This window comes from Giraffa tippelskirchi, chromosome 5 (genome assembly GCF_054371585.1).
Source record: "Giraffa tippelskirchi isolate mGirTip1 chromosome 5, T2T-mGirTip1v1.2.pri, whole genome shotgun sequence".
Classification (NCBI taxonomy): Eukaryota; Metazoa; Chordata; class Mammalia; order Artiodactyla; family Giraffidae; genus Giraffa; species Giraffa tippelskirchi.
In genome coordinates, this window is record NC_137279.1 from 121,271,091 (window position 1) to 121,295,228 (window position 24,138).

At 41.1% G+C, this 24,138-nt stretch overlaps 1 protein-coding gene and 1 pseudogene across 1 annotated transcript; one reads left to right on the top strand and one right to left on the bottom strand.

Annotated features, from left to right (window-relative positions):
• Nucleotides 1-30: 30 nt before the first annotated feature.
• On the bottom strand, nucleotides 31-1,540 carry LOC145507187 (high mobility group protein B1). Its single transcript, XM_081493201.1, has one exon. It carries the CDS (start codon nucleotides 559-561, stop codon nucleotides 31-33), a length of 531 nt encoding a protein of 176 aa, XP_081349327.1. The 5' UTR covers nucleotides 562-1,540.
• Nucleotides 1,541-12,006: 10,466 nt separating this feature from the next.
• Nucleotides 12,007-12,888, top strand: LOC145504972 (small nuclear ribonucleoprotein-associated protein B'-like; annotated as a pseudogene).
• The last annotated feature ends 11,250 nt before the right edge of the window (nucleotides 12,889-24,138 follow it).

Below are 24,138 nucleotides of genomic sequence, written 5' to 3' on the forward strand. Positions count from 1 at the left end.
TTCCTCATCTTTCTTCTCTTCCTTCTTTTTTCAGCATTTTTTCCCTTTTGCTGCATTAGGCTTCCCTTTAGCTCGGTATGCAGCAATATCCTTTTCGTACTTTTCCTTCAGCTTAGCAGCCTTCTTCTCATAGGGCTGCTTGTCATCTGCAGCAGTGTTATTCCACATCTCTCCCAGTTTCTTTGCAACATCACCAATGGACAGGCCAGGATGGTCGCGTTTGATTTTTGGACAATACTCAGAACAAAACAAGAAAAAGGCTGAAGGAGGCCTCTTGGGTGCACTGGGATCCTTGAATTTCTTTTTTGTTTCCCCTTTAGGAGGGATATAAGTTTTCATTTCTCTTTCATAATGGGCCTTGTCTGCCTTTGCCATGTCTTCAAATTTTCCTTTCTCTGTAGCAGACATGGTCTTGCATCTCTCTGAGCACTTCTTAGAAAACTCTGAGAAGTTGACTGAAGCATGCGGATGCTTCTTCTTGTGCTCCTCCTGGCAACTTTGCACAAAGAATGCATATGATGACATTTTGCCTCTCAGCTTTTTAGGATCTCCTTTGTCCATTTTTAATTATCTTTCCTCTGAGAAGCAGAGAGTTGCCAAGTGCCCTTCCGGCTCTCACTTGCCCTGGTACTGTCTCTACCCAGCATAGAGTTTTTGATGATTAAATGAGATAATCCATTTAAACTGTTTACAATAAATACATGGCATATAGTAAGCCCTCACTGAATGTCAGCTGCAACTAACAGTAATAAACATCAGGCTAAAGGCAGAGTCAGACACAACTGACGCAACTTAGCAGCAGCAGTAGCAGCAAAGGAAGCTTTCTTGATAGTTGCTTTCTCAGAAACATACGATTGACACATACACTAGCCAAGGATTCTCAAGTTCAGACTGTTGGCATTTTAGACTCAATAATTCTTTGTTATGGGGGACTGTCCTAAGCACTGTAGGATGTTTGGCAGCATCCTTGACATCTAACCACTATGGAGCACTGTCTCAGTGGTAATATCGAATAATAATGTCTCTAGACATTGCTGTATGTCTCTGGGGCAGGAGAGGGAAGCAAAATCGCCTCAGTTTGACAACTACTGTGCTAGAACAATTAATAGCTGCTATTCAGGACATTGACGCTCCATCTGTGTCTTATTACTCTTGCCTAAATGTCCCATCTACACATGGACATCACCAGATGGTCAATACCGAAATCAGACTGATTATATTCTTTGCAGCCAAAGATGGAGAAGCTCTATACAGTCAGCAAAAACAAGACCAGGAGCTGACTGTGGCTCAGATCATGAACTCCTTATTGCCAAATTCAGACTGAAATTGAAGAAAGTAGGGAAAATGACTAGACCATTCAGGTATGACCTAAATCAAATCCCTTATGATTATACAGTGGAAGTGACAAATAGATTTAAGGGACTAGATCTGATAAACAGAGTGCCTGATGAACTATGGACGGAGGTTTGTGACATTGTACAGGAGACAAGGAGCAAGACCATTCCCAAGAAAAAGAAATGGAAAAAAGCAAAATGGCTGTCTGAGGAGGCCTTACAAATAGCTGTCAAAAGAAGAGAAGCAAAAAGCAAAGGAGAAAGGAAAGATATGCCCATTTGAATGCAGAGTTGCAAAGAATAGCAAGGAGAGATAAGAAAGCCTTCCTCAGCGATCAATGCAAAGAAATAGAGGAAAACAATAGAATGGGAAAGACTAGAGAGCTCTTCAAGAAAATTAGAGATACCAAGGGAATATTTCATGCAAAGATGGGCTCAATAAAGGACAGAAATGGTATGGACCTACCAGAAGCAGAAGATATTAAGAAGAGGTGGCAAGAATACATAGAAGAACTGTACAAAAAAGATTTTCATGACCTAGATAATCACGATGGTGTGATCACTCACCTAGAGCCACACATCCTGGAATGTGAAGTCAAGTGGGCCTTAGGAAGCATCACTACGAACAAAGCTAGTGGAGGTGATGCAATTCCAGTTGAGCTATTTCAAATCCTGAAAGATGACGCTGTGAAAGTGCTGCACTCAATATGCCAGCAAATTTGGAAAACTCAACAGTGGCCACAGGACTGGAAAAGGTCCGTTTTCATTCCAATCCCAAAGGAAGGCAATGCCAAAGAATGCTTAAACTACCACACAATTGCACTCATCTCACACGCTAGTAAAGTAATGCTTAAAATTCTCAAAGCCAGGCTTCAGCAATACGTGAACCGTGAACTTCCAGATGTTCAAGCTGGTTTTAGAAAAGGCAGAGGAACCAGAGATCAAATTGCCAACATCCACTGGATCATCGAAAAAGCAAGAGAGTTTCAGAAAAACATCTATTTCTGCTTTATTGGCTATGCCCAAGCCTTTGACTGTGTGGATCACAATAAACTGTGGAAAATGCTGAAAGAGATAGGAATACCAGACCACCTGACCTGTCTTGAGAAACCTGTATGCAGGTCAGGAAGCAACAGTTAGAACTGGACATGGAACAACAGACTGGTTCCAAATAGGAAAAGGAGTATGCCAAGGCTGTATACTGTCACCCTGCTTATTTTACTTATATTCAGAGTACATCATGAGAAACGCTGGGCTGGAAGAAGCACAAGCTGGAATCAAGATTGCCGGGAGAAATATCAATAACCTCAGATATGCAGATGACACCACCCTTATGGCAGAAAGTAAGGAAGAACTAAAGAGCCTCTTGATGAAAGTGAAAGAAGAGAGTGAAAAAGTTGGCTTAAAGCTCAACGTTCAGAAAACTAAGATCATGGCATCTGGTCCCATCACTCTATGGGAAATAGATGGGGAAACAGTGGAAGTAGTGTCAGACTTTATTTTGGGGGGCTCCAAAATCACTGCAGATGGTGATTGCAGCCATGAAATTAAAAGAGGCTTACTCCTTGGAAGGAAAGTTATGACCAACCTAGATAGCATATTAAAAAGCTGAGACATTACTTTGCCAAAAAAGGTCCTTCTAGTCAAGGCTATGGTTTTTCCATTGTCATGTATGGATGTGAGAGTTGGACTATAAAGAAAGCTGAATGCCGAAGAATTGATGCTTTTGAACTGTGGTGTTGGAGAAGACTCTTGAGAGTCCCTTGGACTTCAAGGAGATCCAAGCAGTCCATCCTAAAGGAGATCAGTCCTGGGTGTTCATTGGAAGGACTGATGTTGAAGCTGAAACTCCAATACTTTGGCCACCTCATGCGAAGAGTTGACTCATTGGAAAAGACCCTAATGCTGGGAAGGATTGGGGGCAGGAGGAGAAGGGGACGACAGAGGATGAGATGGCTGGATGGCATCACCAACTCGATGGACATGAGTTTGGGTAAACTCCGGGAGTTGGTGATGGACAGGGAGGCCTGGCATGCTGCGATTCATGGGGTCACAAAGAGTTGGACACAACTGAGCGACTCAACTGAACTGAAATGTCCTATCAACTATGTCTACTAGGTAACTGAATGATAAGTAAATCACATACATAAAAGGCTGCCTTAAAATGACTTCCTCCTTTGCTGTTAATTCAATTCTGTGAAGACACACTGTGTCTATTATTTTTGCCTCAGTGGTCTCAGTACCCAGCACACAATGGATAATGAATGAATGATGAATGAATTATGAATATACCCTTGCGCTTTTTTGTTTTGTTAAACAACTCAGAGGAGCACTCAGGTTTCCTCACCCTTGACTCCAGTCAAAACACAAAGGAGATAAACACTGAGCACACCCTGAAACACTCACATACCATGAGGAAACATGATAAGCTGAGCCAAGCAAGGTAAGCAGGAGCAGGAGAGGGCAGGAACACCCTTGCCACAGAGCTTCAGGGCATGGAGTCAAACTGAACACCAGCCCATCTCCAGAAAATAGCACCAAGGGTCGAGCTGGAGAAGAGGGTCCAAATAGGTCAGTGAGCAAAAGACCTGCAGCAAGTCCTGAGATGAGAGGGTTGAGCCAGTGTAGTTACAGAGCAGAGCAAGGAACAGAGCAGAAGAATTATCTGAGAAATCCCACCGACGGGTGGAAATGTATTTGGTTGGATGTGAACATGTTTCAGACAGCTTGTGACAGGGTCACTTCAGTTCAGCTCAGTTCAGTCGGTCAGTTGTGTCCAACTCTTTGCGACCCCATGGACTACACCACGCCAGGCTTCCCTGTCCTTCACTAACTCCCAGAGCTTGCTCAAACTCATATCCATCGAGTCAGTGAAGTCATCCAACCATCTCATCCTCTGTCATCGCTTTCTCCTCCTGCTTTCAATCTTTCCCAGCATCAGGATCTTTTCAAATGAGTCAGTTCTTTGCATCGGGTGGCCAAAGTATTGGAGCTTCAGCTTCAGCATCAGTCGTTCCAATGAATATTCAGGACTGATTTCCTTTAGGATTGGCTGCTTTGATCTCCTTGCAGTCCAAGGAACTCTCAAGAGTCTTCTCCAACACCACAGTTCAAAAGCATCAATTCTTCAGCACTCAGCTTTCTTTATGGTCCAACTCTCACATCCATACATGACTACTGGAAAAACCATAGCTTTGACTGTATGGACCTTTGTTGGTAAAGACATGTCTCTGCGTTTTAATATGCTGTCTAGGTTGGTCAAAATTTTTCTTTCAAGGAGCAAGGGTCTTTTAATTTCATGGCTGCAGTCACCATCTGCAGTGACTTTGGAGCCCAAGAAAATAAAGTCTGTCACTGTTTCTCTTGTTTCCCCATCTATTTGCCATGAAGTGATGGGACTAGATGCCATGATCTTAGTTTTATGAATGTTAAGTTTTAAGCCAACTTTTTCAGTCTCTTCTTTCACTTTCATGAAGAGGCTTTTTTCATCAAGTGTCACTTAGGGTCTCAAAATGAAATAAGACCCAGATTCTGTCATCCATGGTTCCAGCTCCCCCTGCCAGCTTCATGTCCAGTACAGTTTTAATCCATATATTCTCTCTTCAGGTCAATAATAAACATGCTGAAAAAAACTCTTCCTTAGAAACTTTATTATTTTCCCAGTGGCCCATTAAATAAAGGTGTTTAAGTCTGTAAAGAACAACTTAAATACACTATAGAATAATCACATGTATCACAAAGTTCAGCAAACAGGATTTTCAAGTGAAATCACTTCAACTATTTTCATATGAACCCCCAAAGTGATGCAACTGTATCAGGTGATTGCATGGTATTTTTGAAGCACACAATGAGGAATCTTAAATCCCTGGTTATTTGTTACTGAGATATAAACTAGTAAACAAAGACAGTTCTCTCAAGTTGTGTCAGCTATATCTACTGTCCTTTGCTTGCCCAGTGCTCCATTTTAATTCAGCTAAAATTTATTTTTTCTTTGGTTCTGTGCCCTTTATTTTCAAAGGTATGCAGATTTGGATGTGATAATAAAAGCTTATAATCCAGGTGAGAAATTTCTTCTAGGGTCATATATATGAAAAGCTATATACTTCCTTTAAGGAAATAGTGGGTTTTGGGGAGGGGATGAGAAGGGGAGGGGGAGAGGGAATAGCTAGTAATGTATCATGTCTCCTTTATCACTTTCGCCAGGAATCCTAGACCATACTTGAAAGAAACTCAGTTCTAGTGGTTCATTTGTGTTCTGCTTTTATACCTGGGGACAACTTTCAAGTTTTTATTTCTCTGAGCCTGATTTTTAATTTATTCATAGCTCACCACTTTATGGTATGTGTTTATTATTATAAGTCTCCAAAAACATTTTGTGAAATGAGGCAAAACATGAATAAAAATTAAGCAATGATCAAAATTTTATATTATGCAAATGACATTGTAAAATGAGAGACAAGGTTAGCCTTAGTACTTAGTTAAATATAAATGAAAAGCATGAATGTTAGACAGCATACATCTGTTTTTTAGTGTTGAGGTTTTTTTTTTTTTTAGGATTTCTGATAAAAATTCAAAAATGCAGAACCCTCTTGGAGGGTTAATACCTTAAGGCATTATCAGTAACTTAGCACCTTAATGAAGACTAGCGAATATGTGTGCAGATTATATACAGGAGAGTCCATCAGGAAAAAAATATAGAAAGGGTAGGTAAGAGAGGATCAACCTCACCTCCTCATTTTTAAATGGTGCTGCTGCAGTCACAAGGATCCACCTGGAAACACTTTATAATTTCTTTTTTTTTAATTTTAATTTTAATTTTTATTATTATTTTTTTAATAAATTTATTTATTTTAGTTGGGGGCTAATTACTTTACAATATTGTAGTGGTTTTTGCCATACATTGACATGAATCAGCCATGGGTTTACATGTGTTCCCCATCCTGAACCCCCCTCCCACCTCCTTCCCCATCCCATCCCTCTGGGTCATCCCATTGCCCCAGCCCTGAGCGTTTGTCTCATGCATCGAACATGGAATGGTGTTCTGTTTCACATATGCTAATATACATGTTTCAATGCTATTCTCTCAGAACGTCCCACCCTCACCTTCTCCCTCAGAGTCCATAAGACTGTTCTATGCATCTGTGTCTCTTATTCTGTCTCGCATATAGGGTTATCGTTACCATCCTTCAAATTCCATATATATGTATTAATATACTGTATTGGTGTTTTTCTTTCTGGCTTACTTTACTCTGTATAATGGGCTCCAGTTTCATCCATCTCAATGGAACCGATTCAAATGTATTCTTTTTAATGGCTGAGTAATATTCCATTGTGTATATGTACCACAGCTTCCTTATCCATTCATCTGCTGATGGACATCTAGGTTGCTTCCATGTCCTAGCTATTGTAAACAGTGCTGTGATGAACATTGGGGTACACGCGTCTCTTTCAATTCTGGTTTCCTCGGTGTGTATGCCCAGCAGTGGGATTGCTGGGTCATATAATTTCTTTGTGCTGTTGCTAAATACATCAATCATAGTGACTTCCCCACCCATTGCCCTACTGAAGGGGCAACCCTGGGACCCACACTTTACCTCATGAAGAGTCAGCCCTGACCAGAAGACAGTCAACTCTGACTCCTATCCTAGCCTATGATAAATACAAAAGACTTGCTATTTAGCCTAATTCAGTGGCAGAAAACTAAACAAAGGGGAAGTCACTTCCATAATTATATTGCTTCTCCCAACATTTTCCCTCATTAAATCAGAATGGTCAGTTCTGAGCTAAACAAAAATCTCTGCTCTTTAATTTTGCTTTCCATTTTTTGAGTAGATAATATACAAACATGGTTCAGAATTCAAAAAAGACACCCTCCCTCCTGGGCCTAGAGCTTTTTAGTTGCCCAATGAAAGCAACAATATTGTCCATTTACAGCTAGCCTTCCAGAAATTTTCTATTAATTCATAAAAATTTAAGAAGCGTTTTCAATTTCAGGAAACTGAAAAAACCTCATTTTTTCCCTTTAAACTACTGCATTCAATTCACAGTCCTAAATTCTATTTCAAACGACTTGTGAGCTTTGCTGTCCTTTCCCATTTTATCACTGCTGCAAAAGTGGCTTTAATTTTCTCCCTGACTCTATTGATCTCCCTTCGTCCACATGGCCACCAGAGTAAATTTTACTGTCGTTGTTGTTGTTATTAAATATATTATGAAATACATATATTACAAATATGTACACTATAATTATACATACAAAATGGCACAGATGATACGTGTGTGCTTTTTAGAACAACATGCCTACCACCAGCTTGAGTCATAGACTATCAAGAGCACTTTGAAAACCTGCTTTGTGCTTTTTGTTGCCTGTTTGCCTTTCCCTCCCTCTGCCCCAGAGTAATTACTTTTCTGAATACTGAATTCTCCCATTATCTTGGGATTTATTGTACCCAAATAAAGTAAATGAATAGTTTTTCATGGTTTTGAAGTTTTCATAAGGGAATTACACTGGACGTATGTCTCTGTGACATGTCAGGTATCTTTGTTTTCATCTCTCAAAGTTCCACTGTCTTTTAAGATATCTTGAAAGTGAAAGTGAAAGCCGCTCAGTCATGTCGGACTCTTTGTGACCCCACGGACTATAGAGTCCATGGAATTCTCCAGGCCAGAATACTGGAGTGGGTAGCCGTTCTCTTCTCCAGGGGATCTTCCCAACACAGGGATCGAACCCAGGTCTCCCGCATTGCAGGCAGATTCTTTACCAGCTGAGCCACCAGGGAAGCTTAAGATACTGTCTATGTCTCTAATTGGCATTCAATCTTTTCCCTAGCTTTTTGAACATATGGAATATAGTCATAATATTTTAATGTTGTTATGCATAAATTCATTTATCAGTTCTGAGTGAGTTTCTACTAATGTATTTTTCCTAGACTTAGAGTTCATATTTTCTTGCAACATTGATTACCTGGTGATTTCTGCTTGGATGCCAAATATTGTTTTTTCCCTTGTTAGGAGCTGGATATTTATATATTCTTGTAACTAGCCTGGAGATTGCTCTAGGCTATAGTTAAGTTAGTAGGAGACAGTTTGGCCCTTTCATATCTGTCTTTCAAGATTGTTGTGTGTATGTGTGCTTAGTCGCTCAGTCATGTCCAACTCTTTGCGACCCCGTGGACTGCAATCTGCCAGGCTCCTCTGTCCATGGAATTCTCCAGGCAAGAATACTGGAGTGGATTGCCATGCCCTCCTCTAGGGGATCTGCCCAACCCAGGGATCGAACCCAGGTCTCCCGCATTGCAGGTGGATTCTTTACTGTCTGAGCCACCAGGGAAGCTCTCAGTATTGCTCAGTTCAGTTCAGTCGCTAAGTCATGTCTGACTCTTTGCGACCCCATGAATTGCAGCACGCCAGGCCTCCCTGTCCATCACCAACTCCCGGAGTTTACCCAAACCCATGTCCATCGAGTCGGTGATGCCATCCAACCATCTCATCCTCTGTCGTCCCCTTCTCCTCCTGCCCCCAATCCTTCCCAGCATTAGGGTCTTTTCCAATGAGTCAACTCTTCGCATGAGGTGGCCAAAGTATTGGAGTTTCAGCTTCAATATCAGTCCTTCCAATGAACACCCAGGACTGATCTCCTTTAGGATGGACTGCTTGGATCTCCTTGAAGTCCAAGGGACTCTCAAGAGTCTTCTCCAACACCACAGTTCAAAAGCATCAATTCTTCGGCATTCAGCTTTCTTTATAGTCCAACTCTCACATCCATACATAACCACTGGAAAAACCATAGCCTTGACTAGAAGGACCTTTGTTGGCAAAGTAGTGTCTCTGCTTTTAAATATGCTATCTAGGTTGGTCATAACCTTCCTTCCAAGGAGTAAGCGTCTTTTAATTTCATGGCTGCAATCACCAACAGCAGTGATTTTGGAGCCCAAAACAATAAACTCTGACACTGTTTCCACTGTTTCCTCATCTATTTCCCATGAAGTGATGGGACCAGATGCCATGATCTTAGTTTTCTGAACGTTGAGCTTTAAGCCAACTTTTTCACTCTCCTCTTTCACTTTCATCAAGAGGCTCTTTAGTTCTTCTTCGCTTTGTGCCATAAGGGTGGTGTCATCTGCATATCTGAGGTTATTGATATTTCTCCCGGCAATCTTGATTCCAGCTTGTGCTTCTTCCAGCCCAGCATTTCTCATGATGTACTCTGCATATAAGCTAAATAAGCAGGGTGACAATATACAGCCTTAGCGTACTCCTCTTCCTATTTGGAACCAGTCTGTTGTTCCACGTCCAGTTCTAACTGTTGCTTCTTGACCTGCATAAAGGTTTCTCAAGACACAGGTCAGATGGTCTGGTATTCCCATCTCTTTCAGAATTTTCCACAGTTTATTGTGACCCACACAGTCAAAGGCTTTGGCCTAGTCAATAAAGCAGAAATAGATGTTTTTCTGGAACTCTCTTGCTTTTTCGATGATCCAGTGGATGTTGGCAATTTGATCTCTGGTTCCTCTGCCTTTTCTAAAACCAGCTTGAACATCTGTTCAAGTTCATGCTTCATGTATTGCTGAAGCCTGGCTTGGAGAATTTTGAGCATTACTTTACTAGCGTGTGAGATGAGTGCAATTGTGCAGTAGTTTGAGCATTCTTTGGCATTGCCTTTCTTTGGGGGGCCCAAATCAGTATTTATTCTAAGGCTAATGATTCCTCACTTCTGAGCCACGGCTGTTCTGAGTTCTCTATACAATGTCCTATGAATTATGAGGATTTCTAATTTGGCAGGAGGTGGGGGGGATGAGAATGGGCAGTGGACAGGTACTTTTCATAGCCCCAGGTGAACACCAGGTGTCATTTTCTTGGGTGATTCTTTCCAGTCTCAGGTAGTTTCCTCATGAACATGCACTCTTCAGCAGCTCTCTGCATATCGGAAGGGAACCCTCTGCAGGTCTCTGGACTGCTCCATGATGCTCACTCTGTCTCATCTCCAGTCCTCTGTCCTGAAAACTCTAGCCATCCAGGCTACTTCAAGCTCTCAGTTGGTATCCTCAAATCAGAGGGTTCACCAGGCTATACCAGGGTCTTCCCTCCCTCTGCCATGGCCTGAAAACTTTCTCTTGGCAGTCATCTGGGGCAATCACAGGGCTCACTGTTTGTTTTTTATCTCTCAAAGAACACTATCCTTCATTGTTTGATGTTTAATATCTTGAAAATTATTGCCCCATATATTTCTTTTCACTTTTTAAGTCATCTCAGGCAGAATGGTAAATTTACTCCATGTTGGATACAAGTGAAAGCCAGATAAATTTCTTTTTATTATATTACATAAATATCCTCAAATTTAAAAGTTGTAAGTCCCTCATACATAAAACTCTTATACAACTAAAAAGTTTTTAAATTTATAAATTAATTATAATCAAATCCAAAAGGGAATCAGTAACATTAAGGTGATTAATGATGTTATTTGGTTTAAACAAGACATGTTATTAATTGCTCCAGCATAAGTTTGCTTTAGTTTGTCTATGGTGACTCACTTCTCCCATCAGTTCTCTGTATTTCAACCACTGAAAAATATTCATCTCATTCATCTTCCACTTTGCTAACTCTACTCCTGCTCTTTGGTTTCTGTGCAGTTATATGTGCAACTGTGGCTATTGAAATTTCATAACAGTATTTAGTTATAAAATGGGTACCCAGATGGTCATGAATATGTTTACCTTAATTTTTAAATAATCACTGAAGTGAGAAAACAAAAAAATTCTTTTTTTAAATTTTAAATTCTTGTGTAGAACATGCAGTTTAATGTGCATAGATTCAATGCAAGACAATAAAGCTTCTATCAAGTTGGTAGCCACACTGAAAAGACTAAAGATGTATCTGAGCCAAGAAAATTCTTCCAAGATAATCTCTACTTTTTGTAAGATGAGGAGAACCAGGGACTGAAGTTACAATGAGCTAAAAAAATACCCACAAGAGAAAGGTGGGGAAACTCTATGAGAATAACCAAAATACCTGCTAGAAAAAAGCACAGGGTATAAAAGTGAATGTGACAGCAGATCAACTCCAAAGGAGGAAAATAAGAAAAACTCAAGAGGAAGAATCCAAAGAGTATCACTGATAGAAAACAAACAAACAAGAGAAGAGACAGGGAAAAACAGATTATCTAGGATGTTTATGGATAATACAGGAGTGACAGAAAGAGCAGCATCTCTAGGGCAGGAAAGGAGAAGCTACCCAGCCAAACTGACAAAGGAAAGTCAGTGCAGCTATTAACAAAAGCCAGAGTATAGATCTAAATCACATACAAAATCCAACCAAGTTCTTTCACAGGAGGCAAGGTTGAGTTTTTCAACCCTGCATTGAACCAGCCTGTCTGGAAAAGTAAGTGACTCGCATCCCTCATATGACAAGAATTCAGCAAGACAGCAAAAGAGAACACTATATATATGGTGCTTCCTTTCTGCAGGAACTTGAGCTCATTTTTAAAGTCTTGTTTGTGGTTCTCTATATCTGCTTCTGGTTTCCTGAGTGCTCCCCTGGTTTGACCTATAACTTCTCCATGACCCCAGACTCTCACGAAATTTTTCCCACTGGGGACTTTTCTAAATTGTGCTTCAGGGGAAGCAAGTTACTCACAGGCTTCTAGGCCTCCGCGAAGGCAAATCCAGCAGGAATCCAAGCCATTAGAACCGCCACCATGACCATGGGCAAGAGCAGCAAGATGCTGCAACACATTGACTACAGGATGAGGTGTATCTTGCACAATGGCCGTATCTTCATTGGCACCTTTAAAGCTTTTGACAAGCATATGAATTTGATCCTCTGTGACTGTGATGAGTTCAGGAAGATAAAACCAAAGAACTCAAAACAGTCAGAGAAGAGAAGTGAGTCCTTGGTCTCATGCTACTTCGAGGGGAGAACCTGGTCTCAATGACAGTAGAAGGACGACCTCCAAAAGATACTGGCATTGCCCGAGTGCCACTTACTGGAGCTGCTGGGGGCCCAGGGATTGGCAGAGCAGCTGGTAGAGGAATCCCAGCTGGGGTTCCTATGCCTCAGGCTCCTGTAGGACTTGCTGGGCCAGTCTGTGGGGTTGGTGGTCCATTCCAACAGGTGATGACCCCACCAGCAAGAGGTACTGTTGCACCAGCTGCAGCTGCTGCCACAGCCAGTACTGCAGGGGCCCCAACCCAGTACCCACCTGGCAGTGCAGGTCCTCCACCACCTATGGGCCAAGGGGCACCCTCCAGGCATGATGGGCCCACCTCCTGGTATGAGGCCTCCCATGGGTCCCCCAATGGGGATCCCACCTGGATGAGGAACTCCTATGGGCATGCCGCCACCCAGGATGCAGCCTCCTCCCCCAGGAGTGCGAGGCCTTCTTTGACATTGGCCACAGAGTTATGGAAGTAGCTCCACAGAGGTGTGGGCCCGATTCTCCAGGGCCATGTTACCACACCTGTTTGTTTGTTAAGCCATTGTTCGCGGAGTCTCACCGGATTGTCTGGTTTCCCTTATAGGGCCCCCTTCCCCGGGAATGCGCCCACCAAGGCCCTAGGCTCATCTTGGCCCTCCTCAGTTCCCTGCCAGTTTCCCATAAGGCTGTACATAGTCCTTTTACTTCCTTGTGGCCTGTGACACTAGTTTATAATAAACTCTTTAAGAAAATATTAAAAAAAAAATAAAAATAAACTGTGCTTCACTCTGACCTTTTCACTGGTTTTCTTGAAACTGGTGGCTCAGATGGTAAAGAATTCGCCTGCAATGCAGGAGACCCAGGTTTGATCCCTGAGTCAGGAAGATCTCCTGGAGAAGGAATGGCTACCCACTCCAGTATTCTCGCCTGGAGAATTTCATGGATAGAAAAACCTGGTGGGCTACAGCCCACGGGGTCACAAAGAGTCGGACATGATTGAGAGACTAACACTTTCATTCTGGCCTTTTCACGGGTCACAAAGAATTGGACATGATTGAGAGACTAATACTTTCATTCTGGCCTTTTCATTGGCTTTCTTGAACCTGGTTTACTTTGTTTCTCCTTGATTCAGTGATGCCAACTGCTACCCCCACAAGGTGATGGAAAGTCCTCCAGGAAACAGAAAGACTCAGATTATGGAAAAGGGAGAAAGAGCCATCAGAGTAATTATACTCCCAGTGGTGAAGTCCCCATAGAGACCTAAGAGATAGGTGGAATGCCAAGATCTATTTAGTTGTTTGGCAAGTATGCATATCTAGGTGATCTAATAACTATGTAAACCAACTGAATGTTATGAAATGCACTTGAAAAATCTCAACTGAAGAGTGCTCGTGCCTCAGAATCCCCACTACGCAGCAGGAGTCAGTTGTCTACATGGACCTAGACAATGCATTGGAGTGGACAAATGGGTGCCAAGAAAATGAGAGAAAATGGGGAAAGGCAGGATTCCGGGCTCCTGGTCTTTGGTTGGAAAATCCTTCCCCTTTGTATTGTCTGGTGGTGACAGAGAGTGGGGAGAAACCTGAGACACATCAGGAATGAAATGAGATGCCATGCCCTATTTTAGCTCAAAGGCTCCTGAGGAATCCAGTGTCGTCCACTCTCCACACACTCCACTTTGGAGGTGGTAACGTCAAGCTCAGTGTGATGGAACTCCAAGTTCTCTCCACTGTACACTCTTTCATGACAGAGAGTCTACTGAGGGCATTCACCAGATTTGTCTGAAAAGGCAGCACTTAGGCGGTAGGTCCAAAGATTGCCTGTAATTCAGGAGACCTTATAGCTTCACCATGTAGTCTCATTTCACCTGAAGAAATCACTGCCTTATTCTTCATTATTTTATTTAAGAATATACTAATTATTTAGAAATAAAATTCTGCTCAAGAAAGCAGAATTATTTTAATAGCTTTTATCTCTATATTGTAATTTTTTGTTCTCTGCAAGTATCTGAATGTTTCCACTTAGTTTATAATAAAAATAGGATCCTAGTAATATATACAAAGAATTTTAAAACTGGAAAGACCATCAGACTCTAGTGCTCTTTATTTTTATAAAAGAACCCAGGTCTAGAATGACTAAGTATTTCAATAGAAGTCATACTCTGTAAAAGCTCAAAAATAGTATTCCTGTGAAAAATCCAAGGCTCTAAGGACTTAGTTAATTCACCTAAAATCAAAAACTAACAAATGATGAAGCTCATACTCAAATTCAGATGTCTCCACTGGCTGTGAAGAAAGCTGTGAAAGAGCAATCGGACACCAGTATGTTATGCTGTGCAGCCTTTCTCATGCAGATAGAGAACTATTTTGCATACCTAGAGTGGTAATGTGAGTGCAATGACATGTCACATTTTGAATCAATGCTAAGCAAAGGCAAAAAGGATTTGGGGTTGTCTTTCTACTTGTGTTTCTGGAATCTGATCTTACTGTAAAGAGAGTGACAACTTGCACCTGTTTATCCCCCCCCCCCCCCAGTCTTATTTAATTCTTCCTGCTGTTCCTCAGCCCTGGAGCTTCCTGGAGCAGTGTTCCTTTAAGGATGTTATGTGGACCACCTCAATATGGGTCATGCGCTTGAGCTCCTTTTTAAAATATACATATTCCTGCATCCCACTCAGAATTACCCAGTAAGTATTTCTAGGATGGAGGGGTGTATTGGGAGTTGTCATCTTTATAAGCCTCCCTGGAGGCTTATTACGTACACTGAAATTTGAGAGTCACTGAGATAATATAGAAATGTCATTGACTGAGACAACAGTTTGCCTGAAAAGAACAGAACTGAAATCATGATTAGAATAGAGTTGCCTCCAGGAAATCCTTCCTTAGTTACAAAGCTGAACTTTTTCAAGAGTGCAATTTAAAAACTATCTTCAATTGCCTTCAAAATCTATTTTATGGATTATTGCAGATACACAATAATCTGGAAAATACTGAAAAATGGAAAGAATCAGCAATTCCCACTAGACAGTTACTTTTAATATTTTCATATGTTATCTTCTCTTTTTCTTTTTTTCAAGAAAGCAGCCTTTTTGTAACTTTGAGGATGACTTAAAAATGAACTCCTTAGTCAAAAACAATATTGTGTCAAACCTCCTTTAGTACAAGGATAGTCACATTGGCAGAACTGATAGGGTCAGAGTAAAGGGACAAAGTAGGTGATTAAATAGTTAATCCCACTAGGGGCCTGTAAGTAGAAAAAACATGGGAGACCCCTTTAAGTTAATGACTACTCAAGAAAGCAGGTTTGCTTAACCACAAAACCAGGCACGCTTGCTTAGCAACAAAATCACACAACAGAAGCATAGGACACGCCCTAAAACAATAAAACAATAGCGGCAGGAGACCTACATCCCAGCCCAGTGAGCTCAGTAGTTAATGATCCCTAGACCATGCTTTCTGCACACATAAAAACACTAATTTGTAGACCTAGCTTGACCATGTAGAAACAAGAAACCTCCCCTGCTCAACCGGGAGGAGGAACTGATGATGGAAGCATGATGTCTGCCCAAGAGAGACAAAAGCTCTTCTCCCCATCCCCACTTTTTCTTTGATTTTAAAACTGCAGCCAGGTAAGTTCTCAGGGCATGGCATTTCTCACTTGTCCGCTTTATAAACCTCACAAAAGTCATTTTCTAATAAATCACTTATCTATCATTTTACTTCTTGCTGAATTCTTTTCTGCACTGAGACATAAAGAACTGTGGTCCTGAAGCTCTTCAGAGCCCCGGCAAACACCAGTTTCAGAACCATTGTGGTCACGGATGATAAATCTATATCCTGAATGACTTCTTTCCAGGGAGCACAAACTGCTGTCCCCTGCATTATGATCAACCCGTCATGAAGCTGTCATCAACCTATCTTCTGATCTTTCTCAGAGAAAAGCACTGTGTAAAGGGCCCAGCATCAGTCTCTACTGTTGGCAGGTTATGCACTCAGCCAGACCAGCCTTGATGGGGTTAAGCCCACGTTGCTGGACCCACCCATAACCTTTGTTCCTACCACTGTGGCTGGTGAGCAAGCACTAAGGTAACTGCTGAAGGAGGCTGATATTCAGAGTGGGTCATTGTGTCCACCTGTTTATTTCAAGTCTCTGCTACATGGATGCTGTTTGCTGAGTAATGTGGGACATTAAATTTTTTCACACTCTGTATTCATTCTGAAAGTTTCATCCACATAACTCCTTCCCCATCCTATTTGTCATCAATCTGCCAAAACTTTTTTCTGAGTCCCCACTGTGTAAGCAAACTGCCAGTCACTGTCCATGAATCGGTGTATCTGCACTTTTGACCCTCTCTCAACCCAGACACAAACGTATTGCTCAAAGTTCTACCTACCGAAAGGATTGTACATCACAACTGTCTTGCAGGGCCACCTCTGAATAGGGTTATAATGCTGCAGCCATGTGCCGCCAGTTGACGGCAACAAATTGTGAAAACCATCTATAAACTAGTCCTAGCTTTTTTTTCTTCTTCAGTCAAATGCTTCTGTCTTCAGGAGCTGCTAGGACTTCATCTTATTTATACCATTTCCACTTGATGGTGGATTGCGGATGCCTTCAACCAACCTTGTATCTTGGTGGATGAGAAAACATCTAGTTCATCATTGGAAGTTCAGGTCATAAGGTCTCTTAGATGTCCTAGATCAGAAGCTCAGTCACTACCAGGATCCAGTAGCAAACCAAGAGCTGTTTCTGAAAAGAACAGTTATCTACTCCAAAACCCTAGTGGTCTGTGCTTTTGCTAGTATGACTGTTGTAGCCAGTCTCTAAAATTGTTCCCAATGATCCTCACCTGCTATAACTCACGCCCTTAATTCCATCCCCTTGGGTATGAGCTAGACTGCGTGCATGCATGCTCAGTCACTTCAGTCATGTCCAACTCTTTGCAACCTCATGGACTGTAGCCCACCAGGCTCATCTGTCCATGGGATTCTCTAGGCAAGAATACTGGAGTGGGTTGCTATTCCCTTCTCCAGGGGGATCTTCCCTACCCAGGGATTGAGCCTGGGTCTCCTACATTTCCTGCATTGGCAGATGGATTCTTTACTCCTGAGCCACTGGGGAAGCCCATGAGCTAGACAGGTGGCTTGCTAATTAATACACAGAAGTGATGGGATATCATGGTGAGATCAGGTTATAAAAAGACTGTGGCTTCCATTTTTAGGCCAACGTCTGTTTCTCTCCACTCACACTAGAGAAACCAAGCAAGCTGTCTTGCTGTGAGAAGCCCTATGGAAAGGCCCACAGTTTATCAGCCTAGAAGGAACGGAATGAAGCCTGCTAACAACGAGTGAAGTTGGAAGTGGATCCTTCAACTCTAGTCAAGTCTTAAAATGACTGTTGCTCCACCCAGTAGCTTGGCCTGATTACAATTTCAGGAGATGCTATGAACCAGGCTTCCCAGGTGGCTCAGTGGTAAAGAATTTGCCTACCAATGCAGGAGACTCAGGAGAGGTGAGTTCAATTCCTGGGTTGGGAAGATCCCCGGGAGGAGGAAATGGCAACCCACTCCAGTATTCTTGCCTGGAATAACCCATGGACAGAGGAGCCTGGCAGGCTATACTCCATGGGGTCACAAAGAGTCAGATATGACTGAGCGTGCATACACAGAATCATCAGCTAAGCTGGTCCTGTATTCCCGACCAACAGGAATTGTGAAAAATAAATATTTGTTGTTTTAAGCTGCAATTTTTTGAACCAATCTACTATGTCATAACAGATAAATATAATGATTATCTATGGACTTAGGGTTGTTCTACACAAGATTGCTTCTGAACAAGGAACTCATTTCTCAGCTAAAAAAGTGTGCCAATGAGCTCATGCCCACTGAGTTTACTGATTCTGTCAGGTTAAGACACCCTCAGAAGTAGCAGAGCTGATAAAAGAGCCCAGTGAATAATCAGTCAGAGCACCCATTGGGGAACAACAGAATGAAAAGTTAGGGCTCTATTCAGTAGGATGTGGGCTATTCTTGGGATCTGAAACTAATATAGGATACTCTTTCTTCCATAGTGAGAATACGTTAATCAAGGGGTAGATCTGGGAGAGCTTCCTCCACTACAATAGTTCATTACAACCCCCCAAAATTTTGTTTTCCATCTTTCCAAGTTTGATTGTTCTTGGTTTTAGAGGCTTTAATTTCCAAAGGCAGCATGCTCCCACCAGAGATCACGACAATAGCTCCAGTGAACTGGAAGATGAGACTTCCACTGGCTAAGTTGAACTTCTCATGCTACTGAAATAACAAAGAAGAGATCATTGTTTTTCCTGAGGCAACTGCTCCCAACCACTAAGGGTAACCCAAGTGTCTGCTATAAGACTCTGTCTGGAGCCCAAGGCATTCTCTGAGTTCTCTCAAACGTGGCTGTACAAGTTAAGGCAAAACTAGAGCAACATATTAAAGGCAGACCACTAAGAACAGAGTTAGGGTACTGGCAGATTTTCCAATGTTTTTAAATTATACTGTGCAATAATATGAAAATACAGAAAAACATGTGCATTCACCTCCTGAAATAATGTTGTATTAGAATACTCTGTATATAGTAGGAATAAAGCATTATTTTATTTGTCCATATTACAAAAAAACAACACAGACCACTAAAATTCAGACCCTTTGGGAGTCAAGATTTGGATTGCCTCCACCATGAAAAGAACCCTGACTGACTGTGGTGCCAGTTGAGGGCAAAGGAAATATAGACTTTAGAGCAGATAATGAGTGCACATGACTGCAGCAGCTATGCAAATCTTTTCTTTCTTGTTATGTATACATTGATATACATTTACTTATTTTTTCCTTCCCTATTATTGTCCCTCTTTATTTTCTGTAAGGGCTTTTATTGGTGACTAACTTTACAATTTAATCTACATGTTACAGAGTATTTACTTAGTTGGGATTGAGTAGAATAGCTTTTAAATTGTGGTGTTGGAGAAAACTCTTGAGAGTCCCTTGGACTGCAAGGAGATCCAACCAGTCCATCCTAAAGGAAATCAGTCCTGAATATTCATTGAAAGGACTCATGCTGAAGCTGAAACTTCAATACTTTGGCCACCTGATGCAACGAACCAACTCATTGGTTCTTTGGAAAAGACCCTGATGCTAGGAAAGACTGAAGGCGGGAGAAGGGGATGACAGAGGATGAGATGGTTGAATGGCATCACTGACACAATGGACATGAGTTTGAAGTTTGGTAAGCTCCAGGAGTTGGTGATGGACAGGAAAGCCTGGCATGCTGCAGTCCATGGGGTCAGAGTCAGACATGACTGAGAGACTGAACTGACTGAACTGAGTAGGATAGATAATAACATCATCCAGAAATGGTTATGGTGACTATTGGGACTTTAGATGTCTTTATTTTTAAATTTTAATTATTTTTAGCTATGCTGGGTCTTTGTTGCTATCCAGGCTTTTCTCTAGTTGCGGCAAATGGGGGCTACTCTCTAGTTGAGGTGCATAGGCTTCTCATTGCATAGCTTCTCCTGACGCGTAGCACAGGCTCTAGAGCACGAGAGCTTCAGTAGCTGCGGCTCCCAGGTTGTGTAGGGCACAGACTCAATAGTTGTGGGGCACAGGCTTAGTTGGGGTTCCGGGTGGCACTAGTGGTAAAGAACCCATCTGCCAATGCAGGAGACACAGGTTTGATCCCTGGCTTGGGAAGATCCCCTGGAGGAGGGCATGGCAACCCACTCCAGTATTCTTGCCTGAAGAATCCCATGGACAAAGGAGCCTGGCGGGTTACAGCCCATAGAGTCACAGAGTCGGCCATGACTGAAGCGACTTAGCTCGCAGGCACAGGCTTAGTTGCTCCATGGCATGTGGCATCTTCCCCAAACAGGGATCAAACCCAATGTGTCCTGCACTGGCAGGCAGATTCTTTGTCACTGAGCCACTAGGGAAGCCCTTTAGGTTTCTTTGAAGAAGAGGATGGAAATAGTTTTGTAAACAGGACAGTAGCATCTTGTTAAGCAAAACCAAAGGACATCATTGTCATAAGACAGAAACATGTAAATAGATGCTAAATGACCAAAAAAATAGATTCTGCTAGCTATTCACTGTCTCTCGGCTCCAAGCACTCTGTTCAAGACTCTGCTCATGATGTTTGGGTGTATGTACTAAAATTTCCCGATGTCTTGCCAACCAGTTTCTGGTTAGATTCCGCAAAACAGAAGCCTAAGGTGGAGTTTGGAAAGAGGAAGAAGGACTCTTCCTGCTTTCAGTTTCTGTCAGGCTTGCTCCAGTAGCAGCAGCTGCTGCCACTGCCAGCTATGACTCCAAGCTTTTTTCAGCTGGCCCTGCCACATATCCTGCAGTGCTCCCTTGGCAGTAAGAAAATTAGATCCACTGCGCTTCCTCACCTGCTGTACCATGCCACCTGAACCATCTAACCACCTGTCAGTTACATCCCCCTCCTTTACAAGTCTGAGTACCAACCATAATGCTTCAGAGGTCTGAAAATCAGCTGAAATGTACTCCTTCTTGAGAAATGATCATCAGTCCCAGAGAGCCTCTCCTTCAAAGCTGTGCTGCAAAGTCACTTCAGTTGTGTCCAACTCTGTGCAACCCTATGGACTAGAGCCCACCAGGCTCCTCCATTCATGGGATTCTCTAGGCAAGAGTACTGCAGTGGCTTGCAAATCAGTATTAGTATAGGGGGTCTCCAAAGAAATAGAACCAATACAAGAAACATAAACAGACATACACATACAAAGAGACTTATAAGATATTGGCTCATGTGATCACGGAGCCTGAGAGGCCCCACATCTGCAAACTGGGGACCCAGGAAGGCCAGAAGTGGTGTTCAAAGGCCTGAGAGCCAGAGAGCCAGTGGTACAGGTTCCAGTCTGTGTCCGAAGGCCTAAGAATCACGAGCATAAAGGGCAGGGAAACAGTGATGTCCCAGCTCCAGCAATCAGATAAAGGGCAAACTCAACCTTCCCCTACCTTTCTGTTCCCTTCAGGCCCCCAAAGGATCATATGAAGCACACCTGCATTAGGGAGGGCAATCTGCTTTACTCAGCTCACCAATTCAAATGTTAATCTCTTCTGGAAACCCTCTCACAGACACAACAAAAATACTGTTTAAACAGATGTGGGATTCAAAATTTTTCATCCTAAGTTTCAAAAGTTCTAGCAAACAACTTAATCAATGTTACAAATATTGTCATTTTAAAATAAAACCATTCCATCACTCCAAATTTATCCACTAGACTCTAAAAATCATAGCTGTTTAATATCCACCATCTCCATTTTAAAAATACATTCCACCTCACCCACAATTTTAAGCTTAAAAGTTCACAGTCACATTTCTCTATAATAAAAATATATATGTTAATTTGTACCACTTTTTCAGTGTACACAATTCAAATCTTTAAAAATTTCTTCTGGCTTGATTAATTACAATTAGCATTATTATACAGTGGAGTATAAAAATATATGTTTTGATATACTACTAAATATAAAAGTAAAATTTATGGAAATATCTATTAATGAGATTGATGTTCCTTTAAAAAAAATAAGATCATGTATCTGTGGACAGACAATGTTAATTACTGGGATGAAATGGAGCTCAATGGAAATCAATAACAAATATCAAGTGCTGGGCTTAAAAATATATATTAATAATCATGTATATTATTTATAAATTATTAATAATATAGATTATATAAGCTACAATACACTTCACACGGTAGGGATGAATAGAGAGCAGAGACGTAACTTATAATTCTTCCTAAGCAGTAATATCCCAAAGTTTAAAGAAAATAAAATTTAAACTTTCTGGTAGCCTTTTAGCAAAGATACTGAAAATATTTCTCCTGATAATCAGAAAAGTATGTTTTATTTAAAGGTGTCATGCTTATCTTTGGAAAGTAAACATTGGAGCTTTCATCTCCTTACTTAAAATCACACAAATATATAAAATAAGGTATTGGTTTATCTCTTAGTTTGAGTAGACTCCTCAGAGACTGTTTCAAATTGTCCCTTTATTTAGTGCCTTTGAAATTTTCTTTTATTCCAGGGGAATGCACTCTAGTAAAATTAAGTTGGGTAAAAAATTACCTTATTTTTTGTAAAGAGGAAAAATGGAGACTGTGAAAGAGAAGCTAAAAAGGAGAAATTGCAAAGTACTACTTTGACCACAGGCAACTCTATTTTAGAAAGAAATACATAATTAGAGAAATTTGGAAACATATTCTCTAAAAACTAATGACATTTTGCAAACTTGAAATTCATGGGAAGGCTTTGTGAAACTCAAGTGGTAACAATACCCCTGTTTGAAAGCCACTTTTCAAAGAATATTTTTAAAGACCATTGCACATGTAGGGTACAATGAACAGAAGTCCTTGTATTAGGTGGTTATTAAAAAAAATGAGAAGCATACTGAAATACAATTTCAGATATAGGGGTAGAAACAGAAATATATTTGGGGGGGGAATAAATATCTGCTTCTTCTAATAAAAATTCCTTTGCAGTAGTCCCAACTTTATTGTTCCCAAGTTTTGACTCAACAGTGAAAGCTAAGATTAATCATAAATTCATCATGTACAAAGTTGACCTTAAATCTCTTGCTCCAAAATTCCCAGTCTTTGCATTCCAACCTACCTCTGTAACACTGCTACCCATCTCATCAGAAGTATCATCACTAGTCTTAAGATCCCAAATTTATCACAATCCCTCCAACAACTGTACTATCAGCATAGTTTTACTCTAAAATAGGAAAACAGGGTTTCCTCGGTGGCTCAGTGGTAAAGAAATTGCCTGCCAAACCAGGAGACACAGGTTCGATCCCTGATCCAGGAAGATCTCGTGCACCACAACTACTGAGCCTGAGCTCTAGAGCCCAGGAGTTGCAACTAGTGAGCCCATGTGCTGCAACTACTGAAGCCTGTGCGCACCCTAGAGCCTGTACTCTGCAACAAGAGAAGCCACTGCAATGAGAAGCATGAGCACCGCAACTAAAGGGTAGCCAACACTTGCTGCAACTAGAGAAAAGACCACATGGCAACGAAGACCCAGCACATCCAAAAAAATTAAAAAAAAAAAAGAGACATTTCGTGTCTTGTTATAAAAATGAACTTATAAAATTTACTTCCTTAAGTACAAACAGCAAGCAATATTATCATCAGCATCTTTAAAACAAATTGAACCCAACTGTCTAAAGCCACAGAAATCACTGACAAGAATTACAATTATGTACATGAAGTGAATTTTTAAATTATGTTTTCTTATACAGACTAATTCTCACTTTCTGAATGTTTTATAATATAAACCTTTGGATCTATATCTTGGACTGTTTTAATCATTAGTGGATAAATTTCAAGACAGAACTAAGTCTGAATGAATTCATCACTATATTACAGTACAGCATATTTAACTATTACATAAAACTAGTTTCATTTGAGTCACAACCTCAATTGCCTACAGGGACCAGGAAGTAATCTAAATATGGAACAGGTTAGGTGTAAGATAACAGAGAGTAATGAAAAGCATTCTGTTCTAAAGGCACTCGATTATTTTTAATACTATTAGCCAAACAAAAAAACATACCTGGAATTGATATGATCAAATTTACAAGGGGTAGAATTTTGCAATTCTCATTGTTTAGCTTTTACAACATATTCAGCAGATTCAAAGTCAATATTTACCTAGTACCCACTGGAAAGAAAATACATATAATGAGACAATGCTTATGAAATGCTACTGTTGACACAGCAAGTACGTGTGTATAAGGTTGTCTCATTAAATTTTATGAGACCCCAGCAGTGATTAGAGTTATATACAAATTACAGATCAAACCTACATCCCTAACTTATTACATTATATCAAAAAGAAAAACACAC